Source organism: Amblyraja radiata, chromosome 29, assembly GCF_010909765.2.
Source record: "Amblyraja radiata isolate CabotCenter1 chromosome 29, sAmbRad1.1.pri, whole genome shotgun sequence".
Classification (NCBI taxonomy): domain Eukaryota; kingdom Metazoa; phylum Chordata; class Chondrichthyes; order Rajiformes; family Rajidae; genus Amblyraja; species Amblyraja radiata.
In genome coordinates this window covers 22128019-22149950 of record NC_045984.1, presented here as the reverse complement: position 1 = coordinate 22149950, position 21932 = coordinate 22128019, and the positions used below count along the sequence as shown (strand labels likewise).

Genomic DNA, 21932 nt, shown 5'->3' with positions numbered 1-21932 from the left:
AGGGTATGGGTTATGTGCATATAGATAGGTGATGGTCTTGACATCATGTTCGACACAGACACTGTGGGCCAAAGTGCCTGTTATTACGCTGTAGTGTGCTCTGTTTTGTGTTCCACAATCCACTGAGTCACTCCAACACTGTTTTATACTTAGGTTATACCTTGGTACAGAGTGGTGCTGACAAATACCACCAGGCTACAATTCAGTGAAATCCTGTAAACTGTATGCGATCCAAGTGAATTTCTTCATCTATATTAATTGTGAAACAAATATTCGGTGCCTGGTTCAACTTGCAAAATAAACATTTTTTCCAAGGTAAGAACCATAACAGTTGTGATGAATAACCATTGAAAAAAACATGAAGCAGCAAGAATGAGAAATAGAAGTTAAAATGTTTCAATAATTTTACACTTTAATCTTAGAAGCAGAAATTTCTCACAGAATCAAAAGCAGAAATAACAAATTTCAGCCAGTTGGAAATCGAAGCAAGTGATATAACAAAGAAAAATATGATATAAATTTAAAAAATAACCTTTCACCACAGATGTCCCCAGGAATTGAAAAACTAGACTGTATTATAGCGTTCAGTGACACTAAAAATTTAAAGAAATATAGTAAAAAAGTATATAATTCTTCTTTAAATATTTAAAAAATGTCTGCCAACTGTTTTCTTTCAGTTGAAACAACCAAATATGCACATATTATATGTACCATTCAGGACAAAATATATTTTCAGAGAATTTGTGCCACAAGAGAGAACTGTGTGACTGTACCATTGTGGGAAATACATATGGAATTCCTGTTGAAGTCAATGTGCAAGGAATGTTGCAAACTGTTCTTCACAGGCTTTTGACTTGATAAGCCAAACCTTATTAAATCAGCTGGAACTGTTGAGCAAGTGAGCAAGATAAATGAACTGTTCGTTTTTCAGGTCATGGACAGTACTTGCCTTTCATAGTGCTTTATCAAACAGATCAGAAACATTCTAAGACACTTCATATACAATGAAATGCATAAAATATCAATTAATTTTATACAAAGCAATACTATTTCTCATAAAAATGCTCTCTTCATTTCTTTTGCACCATTATAGCCGCAGAATCACGTTATTTGCAGTGGTCATGAAACGTAAGCTATTAACTGTCCTAGGCAGATGCCTTGGTGCCCAAAAGAATTTTCTACAATTATTGTAGCCTCCTGCATCAAGAGAAAATTCCACATCTAGACGTTTTAATCTTTCACATTTCAACATTGAAATTGGACGACCAATTTTCCTTCAAGTTTGTTTTTGGTATGATATTCCATTTCAACAACGATGGAGATGGAACACCTTCTTCTGCAGTTGATCAATGACACTTTTCAATGGCACATTCTCATGGTCATCTCCTTCTGTTGAAGAAATGGAAAAAAGAAAACTATTAGAAGTTGTAAATGGTCTTGAGATATTCATCCAAGGAACTGCAAATGTTGGAATCATGAGCTAAACACAAAATCCTGGAGGATCTCAGCAGGTCGGACAGCATCGGGGCAGGGAATGGACCAGTCTGAAGAAGGGTCCCAACCCGAAACGTTCACTTGTCCACTCTCTCCACAGATGCTGCCTGACCAGTTGAGTTTCTCCAGCACTGTGTTTTGCTTAAGGTATTCATGCTTACTGTTGCTGGGGCATGAAATGCTGAGGCAATACCTGCAGCTTTGAAGGAAAAAGAGTTGAAAAGCAAGGAAGATATCAAAAAAGATCTAGAACAGAACCCTGAAATTATATTGGAATGTTGCATGCACATATACACATACTGGATAGATGGCATGGAGGCATCTATGGCTTTGTGTAAAACAAATGAAAATCACCTATTCTGAAAAAAACAATTGAACAATGAAACTTCATCAAAGTAACTTTTAACTTCTTCCGGATTTCTTTCCACATCCACCACAATGTCTGAAGGGTCCCAAACCAAAACATCACCTTATTCATGTTCTCCAGTGATGATGCCTGACCCGCTTAGTTACTCCAGTACGTTGTGTCTTTTATTGTGAACAAGCATTTGCAGTTCCTTGTTTCTACCTCTAACTTTTAAGTGGTTCTTTATATCCCAATTGAAATTGAGTTATAAGCAATTCGGCCGGTGTAATGTTAATAGTGTTCCCTAATTTATCAAATGTGTTATATCCAATTCGCCTTTCATGGAAACGCATTATAACAGAACTAGCTGTACCTATTGGTTGAAAGAGGGCGGCATGGTGGCAAAGCGGTAGAGTAGCTGCCTTAGAGCGCCAGAGACCTATGTTCGATCCTGACTATGGGTACTGCATGCATGGCGTTTGTACATTCTCCCCATGACCTGCGTGGGTGTTTTCTGCGATCTACGGCTTCCTCCCACACTCCAAAGACATCCAGTTTTGAAGGTTAAATGGCTTGGCAAAATTATAAATTGTTCTTGGTGTATGTAGGATAGTGCTAGTGTACGGGGATCGCTGGTCGGCACAGACTCGGTGGGCTGACGGGCCTGTTTTTGCACTGTATCTCTAAACTAAACAACTATACCAGTGATTTAACAACTAGGGCTGGCCTTGGTAATATAGTTATTATGTTATAATATAGGAAGAATGCCCCAAAAATGTGCTGAGTGCACACAAATTAGTAAACAGACTATTTGAAATGGAGCTTGAGAGTTTCAGCATTCAGGTCTGAAGTGCAGTGTCACTATCAATAGAAAGACAAGAGGCTGATGCAGGAAAATGTATCCCCAGCTGCTGGAATCATCAGTGTCATGTGCTGTACATCTGGATTCAATTCAGCATGGTGGCACGCACTCACGCATTTTGTTGCTCTGCAGCTCCTGATTTCATAAGGCCGTAAGGCATATGAGCAGAATCAGGCCATTTGGTTCATTGAGTCTACTCTACTATTCGGTGGTGACTGATTTATTTTTCCCTCACAACTTAATACTTCTGCCGTAACCTTTGATGCCCTTACTAATCCAAGAACTTATTAATCTCGCTTTAAAAATACCCATTGACTTGGCTTCCATAAGCATCTGTGACAAGGAATTCCATAGATTCACCACGGTCTGGATAAATAAATTTCTCCTCATCGCCATTCTAAAGATATTTCCTTTAATTTTGAGGCTGTGCCTTAAGGTCCTAGATTCTCCCACTGGTGGAAATATCCTCCATATCCACTCTAAGCTTTTCATTAATCAGTAGGTTTCAATGAGGTCCCCCCTCATGCTTTTAAACTCCAGCGACTATAGGCCCAGAACCATCAATTGCTTCTCATATGTTAACCTAATAACATCAGCACATTCTTCCTCAGGTATGGAGCCCAAAACTGCTCACAATATTCCAAATGTGGTCTGACCAGTGCCTTGTAAAGCCACAACATGACATCCTTGCATTCAGATTCTCGTCCTCTCGAAATGACAGCTAACATCGCATTTCCACTCAGGAAGAGCTCAAAGTGATGCAGTGAATCAGTTTCCTGGGAGAGGCGGTGACGGCCACAGCTCCGATATTAAAGAGGCAGCAGTGGGACAAGGTCAACTTTTTAACACAGAGTGTGGTGGGTTTTTTGGAACAAGCTGTCAGTTGAGGCAGGCACGATAACAACATTTAAAAGATAGACACAGAATGCCAGAGTAATTCAGCGGGACAGGCAGCATCTAAGGAGAGAAGGAATGGGTGACATTTTGGGTCGAGAGCCTTCTTAATTTAAAAATTATCTGGACAGGAACATGGACAGGGAGGGTGAGAGCGATACGGGGCAAACCCAGGCAAATGGGACTAGCTCAGATGGGACATCTTGGTTCTCATGGACAAGCTGGGCTGAAGGGCCTGTTTTCATTCTGTATGACTATGACTTTTCTTAATACACCAGCACACACTAAGTCACCTTTTCTTATTTGTTACACAGTTGTTAAATAAATTTGAGTGAGCCAGCTGTGTCTAAAGATAGCTTGAGATCGAAACTCCAGTGTGGGAACAGGCCCCAGTGTGCCTACAGTCAGCGAGGGAATGGGGGCAAGTTTTAATTTTACTACAGAGATACAGCATGGAAACAGGCCCTTTGGTCCACCGAGTCCATGCCACCCATTGATCACCCATTCGCACTAGTTCTATGTTATCTCATTTTCGCAACCACTCCCTACACACGAGATACAATTTCCAGATTCCAATTAACCCACAAACTCGCATGCCTTTGAGACATGGGAGGAAACCGGAGCACCTGGAGGAAACACACGTGGTCACATAGAGAATGTGCACAGTCCATACAGACTCCACCAGTTGTGCCAGTGTGGTCCTGGTGTGTCTACAGGAACCATGGGGATGGTGTCCCGGTGTGTCTATCGGGAGCATGGGATAAAATTCTGGTGTGTTTGTAGGGAGAGTGGGACTGGGTTCCCGGTGAGTCAGATGTCAAATCATCAGGATTTTGCATCAACGGATAGCAGGTTCTCAGAGATTTACTGTACACGCTGATCAATTGATAAATTTCACTCTCAACACATAGCCCTCAATTCACCAGCCTCCACTTCCCCCTATCCTGTCAAGTTATTATTGTGCTGCATTTAAATTTTATAGAACAGATACCAGACCACCCATTAAACGAATTAAAATCTACAAAGCATCCGTTATAGCAAATTTAGTTAGAAAGTTACATACCAGTGGTACTAATTCTTTGCTGTCTATAAGGTTGAACTCTTTAACAAAGTAGTAAAAATGTTTGTAACAAGTATTAACATGGGCCTCGGCTCCCATAAAGCCGATTCGGTCAAAGTGGTGGATGTAAACGTGGACGAATACACGGAAAAGACGAGAGAGGATCTTCTTGCAAACTTGCTGGAAGTTCCTGGGAAATGGAGTTCCTGGTGAGAAATGGAAAATAGATTTTAATCCTCTTGCTCCTCTGAATGGTGCCAACAATTCAACATTTCCCTACAGTACACACAGCTTTCCTCCACATCTGAAGCACCTGGGAAAAGGTTCTTACTGTCCACCCATCAATGTCTCTCTTAATTTTATACACTTCCATCCTCTCAACTTCCGACATGCCAGAGAAATCAATCCAAGTCTGTCTTACAACTACTTGCGGCTAATATCCCCTGACCCAGCATTCTGGTAAACCTCTGCTGCACGCTCTCTAAAGCCTCCACCTTCTTCCTCTAATGGAGACCAGAACTGCACGCAATACTCCAAATGTGGTTTGACCAAAGTCCTATAAAGCTGCATCATAACATCCTGCCTCTTATACTCAATGCCCCAACCGATGAAGGCAAACATACTAAATGCTTTTACCACTCTAGCAGCTTATGGTGCTACTTTCGGCCTCGGACCCCAATATCCTTTCATACTTCCACATTGTTTAGTGTTCTGCCATTAATATACTTCCCTTACATTTGACCCCCCCCCCCCCCCCCATAAGTGCAACATCCTGTCATCGGATGATTTCGGCACCAAAAAAGTATTTATGTCGTATTTTTCACAGTTTCAGGTTGAGCAGATGTGGAAAGGGCGGTGTGGAGGATATGGGAAATTGAATCGTTCTGAAGGGAGGGTCGAGGTATTCGTTTATTAGACATTTTATATCTCTGACTTTATTCTTGGCTTGGAGCCCCTGCACATTAAATGAGATTTTCAGGTACTGGTAAATGTCTTGTTATGCTGTTAAAAACTCAATTGTTGCTCTTTTAGCAAATCCCAGCATTATTCATGATTTTTACATAGAAAATAGTGTGAAGAATGATAAAGTTCACACGAATATGGGGCGGCACAGTGGCACTGCTGGTCGTGCCTCTGCATCACAACGGCAGAGACCCGGGGTCGATCCCGACCTCGGGTGCTGTCTGTGTGGAGTTTGCACATTCTCCCTGTGACCTCGTGGAATACTTCCGGGTGCTCCGATTTCCACCCACATCCCAAAGACGTGTGAGTTTGTAGGTTAATTGCCGCTAGTGTGTAGGGAATGGACGAGAAAGTGGGATAACATGGAACTAGTGTGAACTGGTGAGAGATGGTCAGTGTGGACTCCGTTGGCCAGTTTCTAAGCTGTACCTCTAAAAATGCAAATCTGGTTGATTTATTCAGACCAAATACTTGTTAACAAAGATGTTCCTCCTTTTCTTGGGCATTAACTTACATTTGATAAGAGTTTATTTGCAGCCTATTATAGACTTTATTTAGGAAGACTTTATATATAAACATTCTTCTTACTGTTTCTGTTGCTTAGCTGGATATAAATGACACCGGGGAGCACAGTGGTGTAGTCAGTAGAGCCACTGCCTCAAAGCGCCAGAGACATGGTTTTAACCCTGACTCAGGGTGCTGTGTGGAGTTTGCATGTTCTCCCTGTGACCGCATGGGTTTCCTCTGGGTACTCTGGTTCCCACCTACACCCCAAAATTCTGCAGCTTGATGAATTAATTGGGCACTTTAGATTGCCCCTTGTGCTAGAATTCAAGGGAGATTGATGATAACGCACCAAGTATATAAAATTAGATTAATGTAGGGTTAGTGTAAATGGTAGCATACAGCATAGACTTAATGGATAGAAGGGTCTGTTTTTATGCCATATTTCTCCATGATATTTTCTTATAAAAAGTGTCAGCATGGTGACACAGCGGTGGAGTTGCTGCCTTACAGCACCAGAGACCCGTGTTCGCACCTGACTACGGGCGCTGTCTGTACGGAGTTTGTATGTTCTCCCCATGACCACTTAGGTTTTCTCCGGGTGCTCCGGTTTCCTCCCACACTGCAAAGACTTACAGGTTTGTAGGTTGAGTGGCTTTGGTAAAAAAAAAATTGTAAAATTGTCCAAAGCGTGTAAGATTGTGTATCGAGTGGACACTGGTCGGCAGGGACTCTGTGGGCCAGAGGGCCTGTTTCCTCACTGTGTCTCTAAACTAAACTAAAACAAAGAACATATTGCAAACCAAGAGGAATCAATTAATTTATCTAACTCACCAACACTGGTCGGAAAGATGTTTTCATTGTTGACTTGGGTTTCAATCCAGTCCATGAGGAGACTCATATACTGTGGCGCGGACAGTGCGGTGGGCTTCCTGTATTTATTCTCATCCTGCCATCTGTACTCATACCGAGGTCCACCTGACATTACTGGGCATGTGGTATCGGTACAGAACTCGGAAACCGTTCCGTAGATCAGATTAATGCGGTTGAAGAAATCCACCACGTGTACGGCCACCCAGTCATTGAGGTCCTCGTTGGAAGGGAGCTGAACTGCGACTTTCAGATCCAGGCCCGCATTCAGCGATGCTTGTGCCTGCTTATGCAGTTCAAACCTCTGCGTGCCCCGCTCAAACTTGCGCTTGGGGCGGAACGTCTTGTCCTTATTGAACACTTGTTTCAAGGCCACGGCCATATTAAACGCTCACTGACAGTCTGCAAAATGCAGAATTCGCCAAGACAAAGGGTGGAGTTTGAAGCAACTAACTTTGCTTGCACACGCAACAAAGTTCTTCCGACTCAACAATTCTGTGAAAAACAGAAAACAAAACTTACGTCATATAATACTCAACTACCATATGATATCTGTACGCTGTTATTTGTAGATTACATTTCTTCCAGCCGTGAATGAATTTAGAATTATGCAGTTATCGCTCACGTAACAATTTGCAACACTGCTGAAGCAATTAGCGGCAGAGTTGCTAAATGAAGGCATGTACATTACTTTGCGTTTCCTTTTCAACTTAAATTGATTAAAAGGAGTCATCTGGAAAACAAAATTTCCCTATCAAAGGGAAGATTTTCTTTTGTACTTTCCAAAACATTACTAACCTGCACTTGACAGGTACAAGCTGATGACTTGATTAAATAAATTCCTCCAATGAACCTTATTATTTTAGTATTTTATCTCTCTTCTGCTTCCCCTGTTTAATTTGAGTTATTCTGGGTTGGAGTTCAGCAAGCAAATAAAGGCGTTGATAGGCCTACAGTGCGAGTGGCGTGTGGAGCCTAGGGCATATGATTATACTAATCCTGTAACCTGTACTTTGGCTCGGGAGAAATTATTGGTTTAGTCGGAAAACAGATGCTTTGCTTCGTGTGTCAATGACTCCCTGAATTCATTTGTCATGCAGTTTTGAAAGGATAAAAAAGCAGCAATATTTCAGAGCCCTGAGGCAGCACACTTCCACAGGTGCTCTCCAGAGATTAAATCGCTGTGATCTGGAATATGTGATATAAACATTTCCTTGGTTTTCTTTCCTGGACTTGCTCCGTTTAGGCTTTCTTGTTTATACAGGCAGACACTCCACTCCAAAAGCTTCGTGCTCTAACTTGAGTTTCTGCATTTTAAAGAAATTACCCATGGCGAGTTTCCTCATGAGAATAGAATATTCCTTTCTTTTACTGGAACATCAAATAAGCCAGCAACCCAGTACTAAAAGACGTATATTTTAATCCCCCTTCTTTACCACATTTAAATAATGAAGTACAAAAAATCTCAAAACCAAAGGATGGTTCAAATGTTAAACCCATAACGGGAAAAATGCAAAAGTTGTCTCTGAGGCAACATTAAAGAGCCAAAAGATTTAATTTAAATATGCCATAAATTCTTTTGTCATGGACTAACTGCAATATAAGTGCAATTCTTTCCAACTTTTCCCTGATCTGTGCCAATTACTTACAGGTATTTAAAACCTGGTTCAAATAAGAAACTGGTTCATAGATAGAGTCATAGAGTGATACAATGTGGAAACAGGCCCTTCGGCCCAGCTTACCCACACTGGCCCAGCTTGCCCACCTGCCTGTGTTTGGTCCATATCCCTTCTACAGATCCATGTACCTATCTAACTGTTTCTTAAACATTGGGATAGTCCTAGCCTGAACTACCGCCTCTGGCAGCTTATTCCATACACCCACCACCCTGTGTGTGAAAATGTTACCCCTCAGATAAGTATCCTTTCCCCCCCACTTCTATCTGAATTGAATTGAAAGATACAGCACGCAAACAGATCCTGCAGCCCACCCAGTCCACAACGACCATTGATCACCCATTCAAACTAGTGCTATGTTATCCCACTTTCTCATCCACTCTCCCCTATACACTATGGGCAATATACAGAGGCCAGTTAGCTTTTAACATCTTTGGTATGGGGGAGGAAACAGGGGCATGCGGAGGGCACCCACACGCAGGGAGAACACGTAAACTCCAGACACGCCGGCACTGAGGTCAGGATCTAACGAATCTGGCATTATGATATTTCCTCTGCATCAAGAACAAGTTGCCACAAAAGACTTGGACATGACCATTCCATGTGTCATTGACAGTGTCACGGAGCATCATCTCAAGAAATGATTAATGTAAAAAGAATTATAATGTAAGAGGAGTTTGTCCAGCAATTTCTATTATTCAGCTATGAAAGGGCATTTGTAAACTTCCTGATGTTTTTCCAGAAATTGTGCACCGGCAGACCTGTCAATTGATGAATGTTGTGTGTACCTGTTTTTGTGAGCGATATGTGTAACTGACAATACATATAACACAATATACATGAATGTTGTAAATTGGAGGAAAAAAATAATAATGCTAAATATGGACAAACAATTAAAGAGCGATTCTACAAGGGAAGCAAAGATTCTACAAGGGAAGGAAAGACTGGATAGACTCGGCTTGTGCACGCTAGAATTTAGAAGATTGAGGGGGGATCTTATAGAAACTTACAAAATTCTTAAGCGGTTGGACAGGCTAGATGCAGGAAGATTATTCCCGATGTTGGGGAAGTCCAGAACTAGGGGTCACAGTTTAAGGATAAGAGGGAAGTCTTTTAGGACCGAGATGAGAAAATCATTTTTTACACAGAGAGTGGTGAATCTGTGGAATTCTCTGCCACAGAAGGTAGTTGAGGCCAGTTCATTCGATATATTTAAGAGGGAGTTAGATGTGGCCCTTGTGGCTAAAGGGATCAGGGGGTATGGAGAGAAGGCAGGGATGGGATACTGAGTTGGATGATCAGCCATGATCATATCGAATGCCGGTGCAGGCTCGAAGGGCCGAATGGCCTACTCCTGCACCTATTTTCTATGTTTTATCCTCTTCTCTAATGCATGATGCAGAAGATACTAAATATGGACTCAAAGAATAAAGAGTACAAGTAAGCAAGATGTACTATTACATAGAACCTCTTGTATACTGGAGAGTTTATTTGTTCTTTATCCTCTGGAAAGACATCATACAATTGAACAGACATCGGCAGAGGGCTGTGCGCAATTACAGGCACCTCACCATTTAGCATAGGAAAGAACTGCAGATGCTGGTTTAAATCAAAGGTATACACAAAATGCCGGAGTAACTGAGCGAGACAGGCAGCATCTCTGGAGAGAAGGAATGGGTGACGTTTTGGGTCGAGACTTCAGTCTGAAGAAGAATCTCGACCCAAAACGCCACCCGTTCCTTCTCTCCAGAGATAAGGCCTGTCCCACTGAGTTACTCCAGCATTTTGTGTCCACCTCACTTTTTAGGCTGGGGTTACGTAAATCAAGTTTTGTTATTAAAGGAACAAGCTAGTTATTTAAAAAATGAATAATTAAAAAATTCATAACTTAAACACGCATAAAACACGCATGTACATTGTTACTCCAAAAAACCCAGGGACAAACAAGGCTACAGAGAATAGTCGACACTGATTGACCACAGGTACTGACTTCCTCTCCATCAAAATAGGATCCATAGCCAGTTCCGCTTTAAAAGGCAGCCTCTATAATCAAGAACCAACATCATCCTGGCCACGCTTTCATTTCACTCCTACTGTCAGGAATAAGGTACAGGTGTCTGAAAACCATGATCACCAGGTTCTAGAACAGCTTCATCCCAGCGACAAACAGGTTCTTGAACACTGTACAACATTACCTCAGCAACATTGAACTTCCATGGATCGACAGTCTTTAGTTGCACAGTATTGCAGTTAGTAATTTAATTATGTTAAACAATTATTATATATATTTGTGTGTATTGCGTTAAGTTGCTACAAGTAAGAATTTCATTGTTCCAATGTCCGTACATATGACATTTAAATACTCTTGACTCTCTTAGAGAATCTAGCATTTATTGGTAAGTATATCCTCATTATTTCTAAACTACCTTGCTATATAACTAAAATCTCCTATTAGGTACAGAGCAATAACGTACACTAGGTAAATATTAATGATGAATGTCCAAATATGCTGAAGCAATTATTTTAAGGGCCTTTCTGGTGTGATTCATTAAACAGCAATTTGCATGCATTTTGATTCTTTCACTTTCTGTGTACTAACCTTAGAAACAATTTTAAACACGTTAAAAGCATACCTTACTTACATTGTGTTGAGAATCACAACATTTGAACGCCAAATTCCACTCCCATTTTTTTCGGCGATCTTATTAACATCACCTATCTAGCCTCTTTGACTGAGAACATTTTGTTTAACAGGTATATCTAGGTTATTAGCGAAGGCCAAATAAGCTTTCACTTTCCGTTTTCCACAGAAACAGTTCAAACTGCAACTTTCTGGTTTTCTCATCCCTTCTCACCCAAACCACCCCTCCCCGGGTGCTTTCTCCTGCAATCGCAGATTCAACACGTCCCAATACCTCCTCCCTCTACCCCATCCAGGGATCCCGACAGTCCTTTCAGGTGCAGCAGTGATTCACTTGCACCTCCTCCAACCTCATCTACTGTATCCGCTATTCTAGGTGTGGACTCCCATAAATCGGTCAGACCAAGCGCAGGCTGCGCGATCATTTCGATGAACACCTCCGCTCAGCTCAGTCCACCTTTGCCTAAGAGATCTCGTCACGCCAAGGTGGACTGAGCGGAGGTGTTCAGCTAAATGATCGCCTTGATCGGCAAACACTTTAACTCCCCTTCTCATGATGACATTTCTGTCCTGGGCCTCCTCCACTGTCAGATTGAGGTCAAACACAAATTGGCTAAACAGCAGCTCATATTTCGCTTAGGCAGCTTACAACCTAGCAGTAAGATATTGATTTTTCTAATTACAAGTAATCCTTGTATTCCCTCTCTCTCCATCTCTCCCCCACCCTAGTCGTCCTGCTTAGTTACACTGTTCTACTAGTTATCACTCTTTCCACTGCCAACAATGCACCATTGTGGGCTCTACCTTGCCTTGATCATTGTTGCTTGCTTTGATTTGTTCTTTTCATACCTTTCTTTCATTTGTTATTTGCACCTTTTCATACCTCTAGTTTCCCTCTCCCATGATTCTCAGTTTGAAGAAGTGTCTCGACCTGAAACATCACCAATTCCTCTTCTTCAGAGATGTTGCTTTCTCCGCTGAGTTACTCCAGCATTATGTGACTATCCTCGGTGTAAACCAGCATCTGCAGTCCCTTCGTACATCAAACAAGCTGTAACTTTTTTTAGATACAAAAAACATAGCATTCACCTACCTTTCTACGTAAATAAATCTCATTCACCATTGCTGGAGTCTGTCAATAAATGGGTTTTAACTTGAAAATAACTGATCATTGCTTATTGCCTTACTGAAGGCACAACTTTACACATATTTTCAGTTTGAAAATAAAAATAAATGAACAAGGAACTAGCAAACAGCCCGTTCACCACACAACTGGCCAAAGAGAGAGAAGATTTTTTCTAGTTCCTTTATTTATAACGTTCAGATTTTCTTGACTAATTACAATGGAATGTACCATGTGAATAGAAACAAGGGGAAATCCAGCAACAAGTTCAGGGAAATCCTTGGGAGGGGCATTTCCTCGTTGTATTTTGTTTTATTGATTGTGTGAAATACCCAACTAAGAGCAAGAAACCAATTCAAATAACTGACCAGAGTTTCCCCGAAGAATTCCAAAAAATTGTTATAAGAAACCAATCACTTCATTTAAAGACACGTAGTAACACTGGAGTAACTCAGCAGGTCAGGCAGCATCTCTGGGGAACATGGATAGGCGATGGTTCAAGTCAGGACCCTTTTCATGTCTGATCAATATGAACAAGGGCCCTGAACTGAAACGTCACCTACCCACATTTTCCAGAGATGCTGCCTGAACCACTGAGTCACTCCAGCACTTTGACTTTTTTTGTGAACCAGCATCTGCAGTTCCCTATATCTGCAATCATTTCATTTTGGTCAGCTAGTAAAACAAAAAGGTAGACACAAAATGCTGGAGTAACTCAGCAGGACAGGCAGCATCTCTGGAGAGAAGGAATGGGTGACATTTCGGGTCGAGACTCAGACTTCAGACGTAAAAATAAACCTCAGCTGCATGAGTTCATAAGTGGTCTGTTAGAATGGTACAGCACAGAAACAAGCCCATCAGCCCAACCTATCCTTGCCGACCAAGAAGCCCCATTTAACTTAGTCCCATTTGCCTGTGTTTTGCCCACATCCGTTTAAACCTTTTTTTTATTCAGAAAGATCATGAGATGATTCCCTGGATCTGCTTGAGGAGATACAAAAACCAATGCCTTCTTTTAGGGAACACTTCTAGCATTTTTCCTTTATAATCTGTAAAACATCAGCTAATTGGGACCAGATCACAGTAAGAAACCATGTTACAGACATCTAATTTACAGCAAATGCTGCTTGAGATGGTGGCGACAACAATTTTTTTCACTTAAACAATTGTAATATCTTTAGCACAGTGGTAGAGCTGCTGCCTCACAGGTAGGTGCTGGTAGAGCTGCTGCCTCACAGCACCCGAGAATCGGGTTCAATCCTGACTACAGGTGCTGTTTGTGAAGTTTGCATGTTCTCCCTGTGAGCAATGGGTTTTCTCCAGATGTGCCGGTTTCCTCCCACGCCCTAAAATGTGCAAATTTGTAGATTAATTGATCCTCTGCAAATTGCCCCGTGTTTAGGGTGTGGATGAGAAATTGCGATACAGAACTAGTATAAATGGGTTGACATGGATTCAGTGAGCGGAGGGTCTGGTTTCATCTATATTTTTCCAATCAAACAATTCACAGCAACCCCTTAAAAATTAAATCCTTTCTATAACTTGGACATCATCCTTTGACCAATGACTAACCTACCAAAAACACTTACTCAATAAAGGCCCCTTCCCAGTGTATGAATGCCTGACTTATGTACAGCCCACACATACCAACGAGCATATGGTTGACCGATGGAAAGGATACTTTCAAGAGAGAGCTTGATAGGGCTCTTAAAGATAGCGGAGTCAGGCAGGAGCATTTGGGGAGAAGGCAGGAACGGGGTACTGATTGTGGATGATCAGCCATGATCACCATGAATGGCGGTGCTCGCTCGAAGGGCAGAATGGCCTACTCCTGCACCTATTGTCTATTGATATGCCAACTACCACAAGGCATCTGCTGCCATGTGGGAACTTCTTTGAGGCCGGATTTCCAATGTGAACTATTTGGATTACAAACAGTTCTCAGGAACAGCACCCTGCTGTAAAACTGGGGAGGTGGAACTCAAATACTGACATTTTCCAAATGCCTCCAACTTGGGAGCCATCCGGGCAATAAATGTATGCAAGCAATGCTCACGTGCTCTGTGCTATTCAATTGGCAGGTGAATCAAGTGCAAACTATGTACATTAAGCCACAGGTGATCCAGAAAGTTTGCATGCTGATGCCAATGCTCTTAGATGGGTGGAATGCTATTCGGCATTGGTTTATTATTGTCACGTATACTGGCTTCAAATTCCTGGGCGTGCACAACTCTGAAGATCTTTCCTGGTCCGAGAACACTGATGCAATTATTAAGAAAGCACATCAGCGCCTCTACTTCCTAAGATTACGGAGAGTCGGTTTGTCAAGGAGGACTCTCTCTAACTTCTACAGGTGCACAGTAGAGAGCATGCGGATCGGTTGCATCGTGGCTTGGTTCGGCAACTTGAGCGCCCTGGAGAGGAAAAGACTACAAAAAGTAGTAAACACTGCTCAGTCCATCATCGGCTCTGACCTCCCTTCCATTAAGGTCTATCGCAGTCGCTGCCTCAAAAAGGCTGGCAGTATCATCAAGGACCCACACCATCCTGGCCACACACTCACCTCCCTGCTAGCTTCAGGTAGAAGGTACAGGAGCCTGAAGACTGCAACGACCAGGTTCAGGAATAGCTACTTCCCCACAGCCATCAGGCTATTAAACTTGGCTCAGACAAAACTCTGAACATTAATAACCCATTATCTGTTATTTGCACTTCATCAGTTTATTTATTCATGTGTGTATGTATTTATATAATGGTATATGGACACACTGATCTGTTCTGTAATCATACCTACTATGTTCTGTTGTGCTGAAGCAAAGCAATAATTTCATTGTCCTATCAGGGACACATGACAATAAACTCTTGAATCTTGAATACAGTGAAAAGCTTTTGTTTGTGTACTGTCCAATTTAAATCAGATGATACTATACAGAGATTAATTTAGCCATACACAAGTACTACAGGTAGTATAAGGAGAAAAATGTCAGTGCAGAATATAATGTTTGTGCTGAACGTGATGCCAAGTTAAACAGATTTCATCTGCCTGTACATGATCCATATCACTCCATTCCCTGTATTTCTATGTGCCTATCCAAATGCCTCATAAAAGGCACTAACGTATCTGCCCCCACCACCACCCCTGGCAGTGCATTCCAGGCCTCCACCACTCTGTGTAAACTTGCCCCGCACATGTCCATTAAACTTCTACAAAATACTGAGAATTTTTTTTGTGGTTAAAGAAAGGTCTGGGGACTTCCCCACATGTCCCATTTCAATTCGTACGCTACACAGCAAGTTTCCAGTTGGTATACATTTACTTTTGTTGTACTTCTCTAACCATCGGCCGTGAGCGAACTTGGTCCAAGGCCGCATTTCCTATTCAACAATACTGAAGCTTTGTTTTATTCTTTGTGGTTACAACATAGCAGTGGTTGAAAATGGAGGCTACTGCAGGAAGAAGATACTTCAAAATATATGCGAGGTGAGGGGAGAAATGAACATGACTGCACCCAAGTTATATAAATATTTTACAAACTCCAATGCAAGCCCGGACATTTCTAGGTTTAAAAATGAACACAATAGTGAAATAACTACATACTTGGGTCTACATACATATTTATTGCTCAGCTATTCCTTCTAATAAATGTCATGATAGTAGATCTGTATCCGTAGGCAGTATTTCTATCAAAAATTGCACTTCCCCAGCAATGCTGTAAATCTCAAGTCTGAAGAGTCCTGACCCAAAACATTGCCTATCCATGTCCTCTAGAGATTCAGCATGACCCATTCAGTACTTGCTTGTGCTATACAAAATTCCAGCATTTGCAGTTCCTTGTGTCTGTCTCTTGAAGAGTGCAGAAAAGATTTACGCGGATGTTGCCAGGACTCGAGGGCATGGGTGAAAGGGTGAAAGGGCTTCAGTGGGAACATGCGTGGTAAAAGTTTCACACAGAGGTTGGGGGGGGGGGGGGGGGGGTGCATGGAGCAAGATGCCAGAGGAGGTAGTTGAAGCAGGTACAATAACATGTACATGGATAGGAAACGTTCCATGGAATATGTGCCAAACGGGACTAGCTTAGTTGGAGCATCTTGGTCAGCATGGATGAGTTGGGCTGAAGGGCATGTTTCTGCGCTGTTTGACTTTATGTTTCCATTGAAACATCAAATGCTAGTTTTAAACTAGAGTTATACAACAGATAAGAATAATTAGCATTTATAAAGGTCCTTTCATGACCCAATATGCTTTGGATTTAATCAAACACTTCTGAGAGTCTAATCACTATTGTAGAATAAGTAAATAAATGGACACAATATATAAAATTAGCAGCTGACTCAAGAACTGAAGAAGTGAAAGCTACTAAATTGTCTGGGCAAGATATGCAAATGTATTCAATGAATTAAGAGGAAAGAGTGTTTCTGAATATGCAAACAAGATGAAGGAAAGGATTTTAGTAGATAAAGATTTTATAAAGTTGGTCCTCGTCTTAATAGATAGAAATGGCGTTGGAAATAAAAAGAACTGCAGATGCTTTAGGGTTAGTAGAGCTGGTGCCTCACAGTACCAGAGATCTGGATTTGATCCTGACCTTGTATGCTGTCTGTGTGGAGTTTACACGTACTCCCTATGACAGCATTCCCTCGGTTTATTCCCACATCCCAAAAACACGTGGGTTTGTAGGTTAATTGGCCTCTATAAATTGCCCCTAATGTGTAGGGAGTGGATGAGAAAGTGGGGCAATATAAAACTAGTGAGAAATGGGTGATCGTTTGCAAATGTGGACTTGATGTGGCTGTTTTTGCAAGCTGTATCTTTCAATTAATTAATGTTGCAAGTCTAAGCCAAAATAGATCATACTGGAAATATTCAGCCAGACAGGTCACCGTGGGAAAAAAAGAGTTAAGATTTTGGTTTGAAGACTTCATAGGAAATCTGAAAATGAACAGCCTGATTTGACTGATTTGACAGAAATGTCATGAAAGTTAATAATGTAACTCAAACAACAGGGGTTTGCATCCACATCAGCTACTAATAGAATGAATGGGAAAGTTGGATAGAATGATGAAAGGCAAGCTGGAATGATTAATGAAAAATTCAAACCCAAACTGCAGATGTTTGCAAATAATTATAAAATGCAATGCATCTCAAGTCACGAGAGACAAGTGTGTTTAATTGTCATATGTACCTACGATGGTACAATAAAATCCTTCGTTGTGGCATCTTAACAGGCTTGTACACACAATGCACAAGGATAAACATAATTTAAAAACCAATAAATTAATAACCGTAATACTTGCAACAAAGTTAAGAGTTACCAATCCAAAGATCTACATATGAAATACAGGTTTTATTAAATAAATAGGATATTAGGTGTTATAATTGCTTTGTATTAACATATTATCTCTGATGTATATAAGACTTTATCTTACAACTCTTCTCTCCTTATCTTACAGCCTTTTGTCTCCTTTTCATCTCTGGTCTTCCTCCACTCTTCTGTCAATCAAAAACTCCCCTCACATGTCTCCGCCAGGCATTGTCCCTTCCTCGCCCCTCATTCCCAACTCTTCCCCTTCCCCCGCCCCCCCCCCCCCATACTACAGTCTGAAGAAGGGTCCTGACACAAATTGTTCGCCTATCCATGCCCTTCTGACATGCTGCCTGACCCTCTAAGTTACTCCAGCACGTTGTGGTTTTTATTGGAAACCAGCATCTGCAGTTCCTTGTATCTACATTGAGGCCAGTATACCCGTCTCGTGCTTACTTGTTAAGCAAAGCAGTATGAGGTGGACAGATGTCAATATTTTGTTTCCACTCCATGCTGCTCTTTGTTCTGCTGGCCATGGATTAGAAGGACATGGGCACTCCACTGTCCAAACCAACACTATGAAAACACTGAACTTGGGTTTTAGCCTGAACATATAAACAGAAGTAATCTTCAACTTGTTGCAACATTCCCACAATATTGCAGCAAAGAGGTCACAAAGGCAATCAATAACTCCTTTTGTACGTCATAGCATTTGGGTACAAAGGGCAACTCCACCCCCCCCCCCCCCCCCCCCCCCCCCGTAAGCAACAAAAAAGACACTTCCAAGTACAACATGTGTTAACAATATGTGTGATAGCAGAGAGTGAAGCTAAGGATAAACGATGTCTGCGATCAAAAATAGTTTACAGATCTAATGACTCGCTTATCTCCTTTCAATATGATTATGGTCATGTATTTAGAAACTGCAAGGAACAATATTGTCACTGCCTGTCTCGCTCAAGTGAACTACTAACTTGCATGCACCAGGTTTCTTACAGACTGTGGTTTCATATATTTGTACCATCTCTTTGTTTACTGTTGCATAATGGAAACAACTATAGTTTTCTATCTAAAAAGAGAGTTGACATTTCCATTTTTAAATATACAATGTGCGGGAGTAACTCAGTGAGTCAGGCAGCATCCTTGGAGAACATGGATAGGTGACGTTTTGAAGACCTTTGGTCTTTGTCCATCGCACCCCTCGCCTGTGTTCACTTATTACCTGCCACGTTGACCTGCCTTTCCTCTCTTCCAGCTTTCTTTCCCCAACACCCCCCCCCCCCCCTCTTCGGTCTGAAGAAGAATCTCAACACAAAACTTCACCTACCCCTTTGGGGCGGCACGTGGCGAAGTGGTAGTCGCTGCCTGACAGCACCAGAGACCCGGGTTCGATCCTTACTACGGGTTCCGTCTGTACGGAGTTTGTACGGTCTCCTCGTGACCTCGTGGGTATTCCCCGGTGCTCCGGTTTCCTCTCACACGTCAAAGACATGCAGATTTATAAGCTATTTGGCTTTGGAAAAGATTGCAAATTGTCCCTAGTGTATAGGATGGAACAAGTGTGCGGGGTTCACTGGTCGGCAAGGGAGGGCCGAAGAGCCTGTTACCGCGCAGTATCTCTAAACTGAGCAATCAATATTCTCCAGGGACATTGCCTGACTTGTTGAAATCCTCAGCATTTTGTGTTTTTTTTGGTAAACCAGCAACTGCAGTTCCTGGTTTTTACATTTCTCCTTTATTCAAGGCAGCATCTGATGCAGGAGCTAACGGTTCTCAAGCATTGGAGGGACTCTCATGGAGCAGACTGCCACTGACTGCATCCCTTGTGGGCAGTGAAATCAGGTCTGAGACCTTCAACAGCATGAGCTTCCACTCCCTGAACATTCAAGCTATCCTCAGGTCTACATGTTTTAGTTATAATCAGATTATAGTTGTTATATCAGATAACCCATATCAATTACCTTTGTGATCTCCTTGCTGCAATATTGCCAGAATGTTGTAGATAAGTCATGCTTATTTGTTCAGACAACTGTGATAATCAATTTCTCCTTTAGGCAAGGTAATGGTCATTATTCCCCTTATTTTCGTTATTTCCCCTTATTCCCCTGCGCCACAATTGCACAGCGGGTTGAACTGCTGCCTCATGGCACCAGAGACCTGGTTCAATCCCGACCTCATGTGCTGTCTGCGTGGAGTCTGTGAACATGTGGGTTTCCTCCGGGTGCTCCTTTTTCCTCCACAAGACATGTGGGTTTGTAGCTTAATTGGCCTCTGTAAATTGCCCCTGATGCGGAGGGAGTGGATAAGGTGGGATAACATAGAACTAGGGTAAACAGGTGATCGATCGTCAACATGGTGGGCTGAAGGGCCCGTTTCCATGCTGTATCTTTCAATCAATGTTTCTCCCATTGCTCTATTTATTCCAACAGAAGCAGGTGTGCAACAGTGGGCTTCAATTCTGCCTAATCCATCAAGTTTATGTGATGGGACAGACTTAGCCATGCTGGAAAACCTGCATCACCAACCTAACATAAAATGACAAGATGATACTTGTTTTAATGTTTTTATTTTCTTGGCTTCTGGAGCCACATGCCCTGCTCCATTTATATCGTACACTGTAATCTGAATGATATATAAATAATGCAAAACAAATTCACAAATGCTCATCAGGGGAAAATATCACCTTCACCCTGTCTGGTCTATATATGCAACTCAATGCAATTGTCTCTTAAATGTCCTTGACTGCAAAATTGCAAACACTCCATTTAATCTTTACTGTTATGTTAAAATAGTAAATGGATAAAACTGATGAAACGAAGCACCAACTTGAATAAGGCAAAATCATTCACAGCACAGTCACCATAATAAAGTCCTCTGCACAAACACTTAGGGCTGGGGTGGAAATTGGCAAAGCAGTCGCACAGACTAGCAACAGCCTGACAGAATCACACTGTACAGGCAACCGACCAGAATCCACCATCACACTCCGTGGGCATGCTTATCCCTTCTCAGTGGCAGTTCTGGGGTGGGAGATTGCAACCTTCACGTGGTCCGCCCTGTTTCGACAAATGCAATCAACCCAGCGTGCACAATCAAATAAGATCAAATAGAACAAGTTGTCCGACATACGGAAGAAGAAGAAGTGGCAGTTCTGCTTGCTGCACCCTCACTGGCCCTTCAATCCCCACCCCCAGGAGAGCTCGGTCTGTACCACCCTCACATCCGAGGGGGTTCTGACAGCACCGCCCTCACTGGTTCTCACCTCCACCACCCTCACTACCTTCCACCCTGAGAGTCTCTGTATCCGACCCTCCACCCCCCAGGGGGTTCTGCCTGTACCATCCTCACTGTACCCTTGCTCCTCACCCTCACAGGGGTCAGTCAGCGCCACCCTTCTCCCCGAGTATCTCCCCACCCTCCGGCTGAGGCCGAGCCTCCTGGGCCCTGGGGGAGCTCCCTCTCTCCCCGGGGAGCGGGGTCAAGGCCTGCCGCTCCTCACAACCCTCCCTCCCTTCCTCCCTCCACCGCCCGGACTGCGGGGCTCCCTCCCTCCCCCTCACTTCCCCCGGGCTGGACCTGGGCCTGGACCTGGCCCGGCTCTCTTTCTCTCCTGCCCGCCCCACGCCGCTCACTTACCCCGGGCCGCGCTCCCGCCCCGTGGCTCCGGCTCCGGTCCCAACCGCCGCCTCACCGCGCGTGCGCGCCAGCCGCCGTGCACGCCGGGAATTGTAGTTCCACCGCTGCAGGGAGCAGTGGCCAGCAGAGATCATAGAGCAAATGGTCTTTGGTGGCCAAGGCAGGGGTGGGTGCAGCAGCAAAACAAAACAAAACAAAACAAAACAAAAGAAAACAAAACAAAACAAAAGCCCCTCCCTCCCCTCCCAGGTAATGCAGAAATACAACAGGAATACACCGCCCGTGGGTAAAACAAGAAATACAACTGCAAAGCATCACCCCAGGTAATGCAAAAAACGTAGCAGAAAAGCAAGAATTGCCCCCCAGATAATGCAAACATGCAGCAGAAGGGCATTATTTCCCGGGAGAGCAAAATGCAACAGCAAAGCTTTGACCCCAGGTAAAGAAATAACGCAACAGAAGAGCATCGTCCCCAGGTAATGCAAAAATGCAGCAGCAAAGCGTATTATCCAGCAGGGAACTATCCAGGTGACAGCGATTTGCAACACAAGAATTCGATG

The 21932-nt window shown here is 42.7% G+C and overlaps 1 protein-coding gene across 4 annotated transcripts; it reads right to left on the bottom strand.

Moving 5' to 3' along the window:
• Positions 1 to 389: 389 nt before the first annotated feature.
• LOC116989461 (MOB kinase activator 3B) lies at positions 390 to 21494 on the bottom strand. Of its 4 annotated transcripts, none has more exons than XM_033046843.1 (4): positions 21373 to 21494; positions 6958 to 7488; positions 4660 to 4862; positions 390 to 1389 (listed from the first exon to the last, which is right to left on the bottom strand). In XM_033046843.1, the coding sequence occupies exons 2-4, from the start codon at positions 7373 to 7375 to the stop codon at positions 1360 to 1362; spliced, it is 651 nt and encodes a 216-aa protein (XP_032902734.1). In that variant the 5' UTR covers positions 7376 to 7488; positions 21373 to 21494; the 3' UTR covers positions 390 to 1359. The 4 variants fall into 4 exon arrangements, with proteins under 4 accessions (XP_032902734.1, XP_032902737.1, XP_032902735.1 ...); XM_033046846.1 differs by lacking the exon at positions 21373 to 21494 and adding an exon at positions 19064 to 19201; XM_033046844.1 differs by lacking the exon at positions 21373 to 21494 and adding an exon at positions 12404 to 12829.
• Positions 21495 to 21932: the final 438 nt, after the last annotated feature.

What these genes read in the sequence shown, in the direction of transcription:
- LOC116989461 (XM_033046843.1), bottom strand. Translation starts at nt 7,375, where the DNA reads ATGGCCGTGGCCTTGAAACAAGTGTTCAATAAGGACAAGACGTTCCGC. An exon ending in CATCTTTCCGACCAGTGTTG is followed by an intron (nt 4,863 to 6,957) that starts GTGAGTTAGATA and finishes ATTTCTCACCAG; the next exon opens with GAACTCCATTTCCCAGGAAC. An exon ending in GCAAAGAATTAGTACCACTG is followed by an intron (nt 1,390 to 4,659) that starts GTATGTAACTTT and finishes TTTCTTCAACAG; the next exon opens with AAGGAGATGACCATGAGAAT.